Raw genomic sequence first — 10,000 nt, 5'->3', positions numbered from 1 at the left:
GGTTCTCCCTACCTTCATGGTGGTTTGGTTTTTTCGAGTCAGAAAACCCAATATTGGAGACATGGTTAGCGGCATGCGATTTTATGACTGTTAAGAAGTATGAAATGAATTGTCTTTTTGGAAAAAAATTTTTTCTCTTCGGAGAGACTCTTCCGAAGAGTGGTGATGGGGTTAGCGCAACCAAAAAGTTTGATTTTCTTTACTACAAACAACTTAAAGCTTTCATGTTGAGTGACAAAATGAAAAAAAGAAACTTTGAATTTGACTTTTTTGTGCTCAGTTTAAACAAACAGCGCTTTTTCACTCACGTGTTTTTTTTTTAACCCGAGCAAACGAAATGTTTGGGAAAACCAACATGACTACCGCAACGTGATGAGCATTCGCTCTACATCGCAGCTGGGAACTTGAGTGAAAGCGAGTCAGAGTTGGAAAGCTTTTTATGGTAAGAAGACCTCGTCCTAGGGCTTTCGGCAATGGATTGTCATTGATTTTTCCAGAGCACGGCACTAAATTTAAAAAAACAAAGTTCCTTCCGAAATAATTTAATATTTTCAAGGTAAACAGGTTCCTGAAGAAAACAAGGTGTTGACGTTCTGTCTTGGAAGTATCAACAACTGAATAACAAGATATACGTTACTAAGTTTCAAATGGTGGGGTAACCAGGAAGTTACCATTTGTTTTTTTTCCTCAAGTACAGAAAATTTAGATTGTCTCCGCTTCGCCCTTTAATCTTGCGAGACTTGAAATTAGCCTATTAATTCCACCGTTTTCCTATAACCAACTTGATGTCCTTCTTATCTTCGCTTTGTTAGGGGCCTTCCGCCATGGCGTCACAGAGTTATGACAAGAAGTCATTTTTCAACGACCCTCGAAGATATGACTCGGACGAAGATCTTACAATCCCTCATGGACAAGCCGTGGGGTAAAGTTAAAAGTAAAGTAATTTATGAAACAGAAAATGGCAAATTGATACTTCTTTTTTTCTTGTTTTCCGTAGCGACAATTACAATATCCCGGGAGTGCTTAGTCCGTCCACATCGAGTGTAAACATAAGTAGTGGTCGAGCTTCCCGATCGTTTGGCTCAGGGATGCGCAGTGGCAGTTTCCAAAGAAGCAATAGTGCCTCGAACCTCTATATACCCGGTACCACTCCTCCTCAACTTTTTACGGCGGCGCCTGGGTACCAGTCAAATGTGTTAGTGGAAGAACAGTAGGGAAAAAAATAGAAAAAGAAACAAATACAAGTTGCAAAGGGACCTCTTTCAGTGTCACCAAATTTAAGAAAACTATATTCTGGACTGAATTTGCTACCTCCTTTGGAAAGTGATGCCATTTTTATCCTGTTGAGCAAGGGCCCAAGAGAGACAACAGGCGTTTAGTTCGCATAAAAGCGAAAACGTTTCTTGTTTTCCACAGCGAAACACGGAACAAATTCTTGAAACTCTACTATGCAAGCTGTCTCATTAAGCACTTGTTCCTGTTCATCACTGGCTTGATTTACAGTGATGTAGTGAGAATTGAACTTTGTTCAGGGTAATCTTAGGAAATACTTAGGAAGCACTGCATTAAGTTAAGGTAGACAGCGGTCTGTTAAAATGACCTCGACCCCTCAGTTAATTATGGTAAATTCGTGAAAATGCACCAGGTTGACTGCAAGCAGTGATTGGTAAGTTTCGATCCGTTCAGTCTAAGGCTTGTATGCGTATTGTTTGTAAACTGGTCGGTCAGTTATTGTTGCCAGAATAAGTTGGTCAGTGTGGTGTTTGTCTGATGTTGATGTCACCGGCAAGTCGCTTGTAGGGTTCGGGAAATTGTAGACATCGGTTTAGTGTTGTCTGATCTAAGTTAGTAAACCAGCTTTCCAGTTGGTAGTGCTGTATATATCAACCATTCAGCAGAGTCCCAATCGATTCTTTGGTCTGTCTGTAAATGGTGTTCAGCAATGTTAGTGTGGATATCATCATCTCTCACCTCTCGTTTGCCATTCTAATACCAATTATTGACCGACCTACTTTACCGACAATACACATACAGACCTTAGACTCAGACGGATCGAAACGCATCAATCGCTGACACTTGACCAATCCATTCTCGATTGCAACTTAGGGTGCGTTCCACTAATGTCTATGGAAATAAGAATGGAGAGGGGGGGGGGGGGGGGGGGGCAGGGGGAACAGTTTGATCCGCAACCCGCAGGGCTTGTTGGGCGGAATATCATTTCTGTTAAGGCAGGAAGGATTTGTAACCGAATTAAGTGTATTTCCTGAAATAAGTGACAAGAATTCTTGGTTTTCATCCACGTGATGAGACGGTCATGTTGGTGTACAAAACAATAGAAAATGGCCTCACACGTTTTGCATAATAAATAATGTCAAATTCCCAAATGGGAATTACTGCATTGTTCTGTACACCAACATGGCGGCCGTTACGTCAGATGCCTCTTCCCTTCGCTATAGGTACCTCGTAATGGTTCCTATCCCTGCCCAATTCGTTTGGTGGCAAAGAATCGAAGGCACGAGAACGAATTTCCACCTAAAAAAAACTGTTGTACTCACGCCATATATACTCAGTTATACGTTTCCGAACTTAATGAACATTACGCAGCACGTTTAATTTAAAGCCAAACAAAAAAAGAAACATTTAGACTATGGCTTTCACCATCCCAAGCAAAGGCTTACAACGAAACTTGTACAACCGTTAAATAATTTCAGGGGAATTAGTGGCAAGTGGCTAACACACCATTCAAGAGTGTCACTTCCCGATTTCACCTCGTAGGCTGATCAAACAACAGGTCAGGTGGATATGGGAATTTGCGCGAAACAGATCGTTTTAGTGGTCTAATGGTTATTGTATTAAATTCCTTTGAAAAGTAAAGCCCTGCACTTGAATGGAACCTCAAATGGCCTCAACGCTTTCGTTAGATTATAAAACGTACCACTAAAACATTTATTCAAAACTGCGCTTTGTTTCTGACTTTACCTCAAATGTTTAAAGGGCGTTCCTGGTGCCTGGACGTTTTTTCCAGTGGCTGGCTTTACTTTTTTCAAAGGTTACCATTAGACTGCCTTGCATTTTCGGTTAACTGTAGAATTGATTCTTCACTTTGTTCTGTGTTTGTCGGAATATTTCCGCATTAGTGCATTATTTGTGTTTGTGCGTTAACTACTGTGAAAAAGTGCTGGCAAATAATTTGAACAGCCTGCATATCATTCGTTTTAAAGCTGCAGATTAATCCGAAAATTAGTATCCTGATCCTCTTGGATTAAATTGTTCTCAGCCTTCTCAGTCCGTTCCAGGGTCACACTTAGTTCAGATTTCTATATTTTCCTGCAGGCATCCCAAATCTATGGAAAGAGTAACAACCCAGAAAGAAGTATTAGTGTTTTAAACTTCATTTTGGATACGAAAAACACTAACACTCCGTACGATCATAAATAAATAGATGAATGATTATGTAACTTAATAAATTAGTTAATTATCAATCACTTAAAGCAAACCAGCACTGGTGTGAGAGTCTAGATTGTTGTTAGAGAAGGAATGATTAAGTTATGGCGCAAAATGCCGAGATAAAAATCAGGAAATGCTCGTATACTGGTCTGTACTTTGTCAGACCTTTAAATTTATTAAAAGTGTGTTTTGTGAAACTGAGTTTAGCACCGCTGCATTCTTGACATCGGCAGAATCACCCATTAGAGAAGCTCCGTCAGAAGGATATCTCAACTGTGAGCCAGAAAACGAAAGATAGCCATTATTTAGTCTACTAGCCGCAAGGACCGTCTGAATAGACGAAAAGAGCCATTTAATTATTTTCGACGTTCAAACAACTAGAAAGGTGCCGCTGTTGGAAATTAGTAGTGGTTCTACGGTTCTCAGTAGAGGTTTCTGGACCAGGAAAAGTAGCATGTCTTCCTCTAGTTGTAGGTATTTTTATGGCGAAATTTTCACCAATTCGTTTTACAACCCCAGCCAAGCCGTCCAAATAAAAGCAAAGATATACCTTTATATACATGTACAGGGCCCGGTTGTTCGAAAGCCGATTAACTTAATCGAGGATTAGCGTAAACTTTTGTTTCATGTTTTCAACTTTTTGGTGACAGTTTCTTTTGCTTATTTCTGTTTTTCAGGAATGAATTCTTCTAATGTAAAGTTTTCCCAAATACCAGCGTTAAACAGCATTTTGGAGAAGAGAAAAAAACTCCTTGGTTAATTTTTAATCTGGGATTAGCGTTAATCGGCTTTTGAACAGCCGGGCCCAGGAACTGAAGACGGACACCACATTGTTGGTTAATATTTTTAACATAGCTCGGTCTTAACCCTTTGAAGACAATGTTGGAAAGGCAACACGTTTTCTTAAGTTTTTCGTCCAACATCTTTCAACTGATTCTGGCCTCTGTCGTGCAGAAGCGCTCAATTAACCTGTGATCTGGCGTTCTTGCATGATGTCAGGCGAAAACCCAAGCTCCTTTTGCTAAATCAGTGGAATATAATTTGAGTGGCTATTGTCTATCAGCGGAAGACATGCGTTGACTTACTCGTTCATTCAGCAGCCATACAATTCAACCCGCATTCCTATGTGGTTATTCCAAGAGCGAGGAACAATCCTGAGCCAGCGAGTTGTAACAGGCATCTTCAGTCGGTTTTGGACCACAGATTTGGTGTTTTTATTTCCCATAAAAACCTGTTAACGTAAGCAAAATTTAAGTGAGGAAAATAATTCTCTCATTGTCAGTTTTTTGAAGTACCAGTATCCTTCATGTAATGACAAGCCTTGCATACGGAACCCGCGACCACAGTGCGCGTGGCAGTGAAAACTGTGCTATCCTGTCAATCATTTTCCTTTTCGGAAACGGTGCATTTCTGTGCGGCGCAAACGAAGATGTTGTCGATCTACCCCGTCGAAAGGACGCCACAAAATAAAGTCTTTTTTCGCGAAGTTAACGCGAATAAATACATTATAAATACAGTTTTGACGTCTTCTTACACTTGATTCGAAAATATCTTACTGAATTCGTCTTAAAATAATTAGAAAAAGCACAAATAAGACAAGTAACAGCTGACGTTCGAATGGCCGCTCGCCGGCAACTCAGTTTTGGTGCCAAAGTTTGTTGACAAAAAATTGCCACAAAATCTTTAAATGGTTTTCTGGCCTTTCAATTGCGAACAATTGACGTGACGTCGGATAGCACAGTTTTTCCAGCTCGCTGAATTCTGATTGGTCAATTTAAATTTCACTATAGCTCTCGCCGTATGCACGGAGGTGTTCACTGAGGAAAAAAAACCGAGCGTACTGCTATTAAATTAGCGTGGAGGACATTGTTCGACTATTTAGTAAACCTCTTTTCTGTTTTTATTTGCAATTTTTTGGCTCAGTAGTGACCTTTGTTCAGAACGCAAAATATTCGCCTTCTTCGTCCTAGGGTTAGGGGTTAACCCTAAACGCTAAACCCTAAACGCTAACCGGCGGACTTGTCGAGTGAAGGCTATCTTCAACCTATCTTTCATTTGCTTGATTTTGTGAAAAGTTAAGTTTGTTACCCGTTGGTTGCCTCCTTCCTTGTACGAGTTCCATCGTTCGCCGTCTCGTGACACCATTAACACATACGTCTTTACCCATCCTTGTTCTTTCTCGTCCCCATACCCCTGCGTTGCTACTGCTGTTACGGTCTGGACCTGGAGTAAATCGATCTGCAACCATGGTGACGGATCATTCTTCTGGGCCTTCCAGCCGGGAGGCCACGAACCAAGGTGCAATCGGGCACGTGATGCCCCGAATTGCAGATGGTCGTTGTTCCAAGCAGAATGTGCAGAAACCTGCTTATTCTTGATGACGCCTGTTTCCATTCCCAAGGCGCTCTGACATTTTGCTGAAGAAAATAAAGAAAAGTTATTTTAATATCAGGGCGGTATATAAAATCAAGGGTATTAATCTCAGGTATAATATTATTCTAGGCTTGCACTCACGTGATTAGACGGCCATGTTGTTGTACAAAGCAAAAGCAAAATGTCGCTCTCGTTTTGCATAATAATAGAGACTTTTTCGTTTACTTATTGTTCAGTACAACAAGGCCGCCATGACGTCAGGTGCAAGCCAAGGATAATAAATAATAATTTTATATAATTTGTGCTTCGAAGGTTAATGAATGAGATCTGTATTAGACGAACGGAAATTAAGCTTTCATAACTTCTATTTCAGTTAGACACGGTCTTCCAGTAATAGTTTAACAATTATTCGCCGAAAGCGAGGTGAATATCGGTGAATAAAAAGCGAGACAAAGTCGAGGCTTTTATTCATCCATATTTACCGAACCTGAGGTGAATAATTGCTTTAGCATAATTACATAGGTGATTATTACAATAATAATAATAATAATAATAATAATAATAATAATAATAATAATAATATTAATAATAATCCTTTATTTAAGTCTTAAGCTTACCATGTTGATCTACTATCATGTGAATTCACACCAAATTAAAGCGGATGAAATGTATGATGATTAAATTAACAGCTCACTGAAAGTTCTAACACTTAAGTCAAATTTTGATGACTTCACCTTCACAGTTAATCGCATTTCCTGTTTTCACAGGGAAGAGTCCATCTGGGCATGAGCAAGAGTAACTCTTAGAATTCAACAAACACAGACTCGAGCAGCCTCCATTGTCAATAGCGCAAGGGTTAGGGTATGATGCAACTATAAGGAAATAACGAAAATAATCTGATGTTAGGAAAACGACAAAGCTGGAGAAATCCCGGGATTTTAGCGTCCCTTTAATTTCCACGAATACAATTTTATTCCCATCTACTGTACGTTTGTGCCTCACCCGTTCTCTTTCCACATGGTTGTACTGCCTTTATGTCAAATATCTTGCCACTGCTTCCAACGAAGGACCTCAGTGGTTTATCCGGGAATCTTGAATGCATCCCAATTCGCTGTATCCTGCCAAGTTTCCAGTCTGTCCAAAAAAGGGTCCTGTTAAAATTTGTTATGCCAAACGGATACGGGGCAGGGTTATAGGCTTTGCGCATGCTCAAATCACCCAAATTAACACAGGAAATGGACCACATGCCGGCGTCAGAATAGCACAGCTCGTTGGTTGAATGGACAAGCGTCAACCCGTTTGGAAGACTGAGCGGAGATTTTACGAGCACTCGCCGATCAGATCCGTCCATGTTTGCTAATTCGATCTTCGGTTGGTTTCGGTTCCAGTCGGCCCAGTACATTTTCCTGAAAGTTGACGCGGAAAGCATTTGTATAAACGAAAAAACAATACAACACGACAAGTAGGTGGAAAAAATTGAATGCTTGAAAAGGATTAAATCTTTTTTTATTTATTGTTTCAGATTTCACTGACTCCCTTTGATAATTCACGGTTTCAATGAAGACCCTAACCCTAACCCCTAACCCTAACCCTAACCGCAACTGAGACTGACAGTCGCTGTACTTTTCAGTCCAGGAATCGAGACTTACCCATTGGGTGGATCAACAATAATAGCTCTCGGATTGCCTAAGCCCGAGGACACAAGGGTTCGTCTTTTACTTCCATCTAATTTGGCCACCTGAATAACAGCATGCCTAGAATCTGTCCAGTAAATGTTTCTTCCCAACCAATCCACTGCAATACCTTCAAAGACAGAAAGCCGGAATGAATTGAAACAGGTAAGTAACTGAAGTTATGCACTTACTATACAGGATAGGGCAAATCAAATACATGCAGATGGTAATAAGCGGGGGAAATGATTGCTCCTGACTGGCTAAGAATGTTGCAGGAGATTTTTAATCGAATAAGACAGACTACAACACCGGGATTTATATTCTTAAATTTTAAAAGAAATTGAACTGCAAAAAAAGAAGCATTCTAGGTTATTCCTCATCGATGATTTCAAAGGGCCTGTTTTTCCAAACCTTCTGGACTTGCAGATTTTCCATTGTGGACAACGACTTCCATCTCACTACCATCATACTTTGCGCGCACGATCACGCCTTTTGTCACCTCAGTCCAGTACACTCTTTGTTCGATGCAATCGTAGTCTACGCCGACATGCATCGCTCCTGCACGTTGGTAGATAATTCCTATATTGTTGGGGCGCGGAGGGAGGGACATTCGCTGTATGCTGTTGCCTCTGCTATAAATAAGTGACGCGTCACCATCTAAAATCGTCATAAACAATCAGGATTAAAAAATATATAAAGAACTGATGAAGAAATTTCATGTTTATGTATCAGAGATGCCGCTCACACCTTTTGTGTAGACAGGCCAAACACGACCTCTATTGGTCAAGATAGAAAATTCAAAGACCTCAGAGCTTTGCTCTGACGAGTACATCTTTCAAAGACCTCCCTTTTCTATATGAACGTTTTTTAAGGCAATTTAAGAGTATGAACTATCTTGATTTTCCCTGAAGGAAATGATTCCTTGGTTGTCGTGTGTTTGGCAGAGTTGCTCGAAAATATCCCGACTGTTTGTTTTCGTTTTGTCTTTTCAGGGGCACCCAACGACCAATTTGTTGTAAAATGTATTATTATACCCCAGTTAATGAAAATAAATGTTATTAAGGCATTTTCAGGTGTTTTTCAGTGTTGCTGGGAAAACATTATCTGTTCCTTTTTCCCAGCAAGACACACAAGAAATTTCCCAGCCAGCTAGATAAGATTGGTTGGTTTCCCAGCCAGATTTATTTCCCAGCCAGGAATTCCGCGCGCTTTCAAATCCCTTGATCCAAAACGACCGAACAAAAGCGACAAAACCGGGACAAAACAGGTTTTTTCCGCAAGCGCAATCACTCTGACCAGCCGTCGTATGTTTGTGACTAGGGAACAGGTTCTATTTTTTTTTTTTTTTTTTAGTCGTCCTCAGTTTTCAGAGTTTCTACAGCCAGTTCGGATTGAAATGCTAGAAAAAGTCAGTAATTCCCAGGCAAAACCTCTATCAATAACAAAATTTCCCAGCCAGCTCATCGAAACACCTGTATTTTTGCCAGCCAGCAAGATTCCTCTGGGGAACAGATAATGTGAGGAACAGATTCGTTGGGTGCCCCTGTCTTTTTGTGGTTACGGTTGTGACTAGAGTCAGACGTGGAACTTTATTACAGCCACATAACATTGCGTTAGGTTGGCGAGGTGACGATGCTGTGTGTATATAAAATGTCACCCTCGACGGTCATTAATAACTAACCATTCTCGAACTAGTGCCGAGGCTTAAATAGTACAGATTAGAACGATACTACTTGGGGTACACGGAATGACCGGTTTTTGTCTCCTCGTTTGGCCCTGAAGTGGTAACTTGTGTCATTCATTTGTCATAAAATGTCACACCTGACTGTGGCGTATCCATTTTAGTCATAATCTTGTGGTTACTGGTCACGCGTGAATTTCAATTTTTAACGCATGCTCATTACGAGATGTCGAGGTGGCTGGCAGAAGGACTTATCAAGGAAGATCGAAGGAGACTCTGCTCGCAGGGAATAGGTGTCCAGGCTTGACGTTGGTTTTAGTTCAGAGTAAACGCAGCTTTTAACCTTTTCTTGAGGAGCATAATTTAGGGGACACAGTGGTGTCAATTCTCTGTACATTCTCAGACATAAGAGATGTTGAAGTTGGAGAAAAGAGCCAGGGGACACTTCAGAACACCTTTTTATCGAAATCGTCGAGCATCCAATCTCTTGCATTTATAGACCTATCTAGTACTCCAATAAGCGAGTTAAAAAATCTCCTAGAACAATTTAAAGAATTACAAGATCAGTCTGTCTAGCTGAATACAATCTCTTCCTTTTAAGCGGATAATCTCTCAAAGCCTTTTCAAAACAGAACATTCGTTCCCAATCATAGCTGAACAGCAAAATATGTTTCTCGTTAGCAGTAGGATTGAGATGCCAAATGGCGGCAAAGTTACGATCCTATCACTTTCATGTAGAGTTAAACTGGAATGTTTTGTCCAAGGACTAATTTGCTGTATACGTTGCACTTTGCTCTGCGTTTTACTTTGGTTAGTTGCGAACTCA

General features: G+C 40.5%; 2 protein-coding genes across 3 annotated transcripts in view; one reads left to right on the top strand and one right to left on the bottom strand.

Moving 5' to 3' along the window:
* LOC138025907 (integral membrane protein GPR137B-like) overlaps positions 1-4,533 on the top strand; it is a 16,388-nt gene extending 11,855 nt beyond the window's left edge. Inside the window, exons 6-8 of one of the 2 annotated variants that reach the window (XM_068873049.1) lie at positions 1-64; positions 813-922; positions 4,125-4,533. The exon at positions 1-64 is cut by the window's left edge and continues 98 nt beyond it. In XM_068873049.1, coding sequence (XP_068729150.1) covers positions 1-64; positions 813-922; positions 4,125-4,140 — 190 coding nt within the window. In that variant the 3' untranslated portion in view covers positions 4,141-4,533. Of the gene's footprint in view, positions 65-812; positions 923-997; positions 3,645-4,124 lie in introns of those variants that run through there. The other variant, XM_068873048.1, reaches the window with a different exon arrangement.
* LOC138025910 (fibrillin-1-like) overlaps positions 2,578-10,000 on the bottom strand; it is a 58,714-nt gene continuing 51,291 nt past the window's right edge. The window contains 7 exon segments of the mRNA XM_068873052.1: positions 2,578-3,344; positions 4,533-4,678; positions 5,536-5,864; positions 6,555-6,692; positions 6,823-7,226; positions 7,470-7,623; positions 7,905-8,150. Coding sequence (XP_068729153.1) covers positions 4,541-4,678; positions 5,536-5,864; positions 6,555-6,692; positions 6,823-7,226; positions 7,470-7,623; positions 7,905-8,150 — 1,409 coding nt within the window. The 3' untranslated portion in view covers positions 2,578-3,344; positions 4,533-4,540.

This window comes from Montipora capricornis, chromosome 12, assembly GCF_036669925.1.
Source record: "Montipora capricornis isolate CH-2021 chromosome 12, ASM3666992v2, whole genome shotgun sequence".
In the NCBI taxonomy this organism is placed as follows: domain Eukaryota; kingdom Metazoa; phylum Cnidaria; class Anthozoa; order Scleractinia; family Acroporidae; genus Montipora; species Montipora capricornis.
This window is presented reverse-complemented; position numbering and strand designations above follow the sequence as displayed.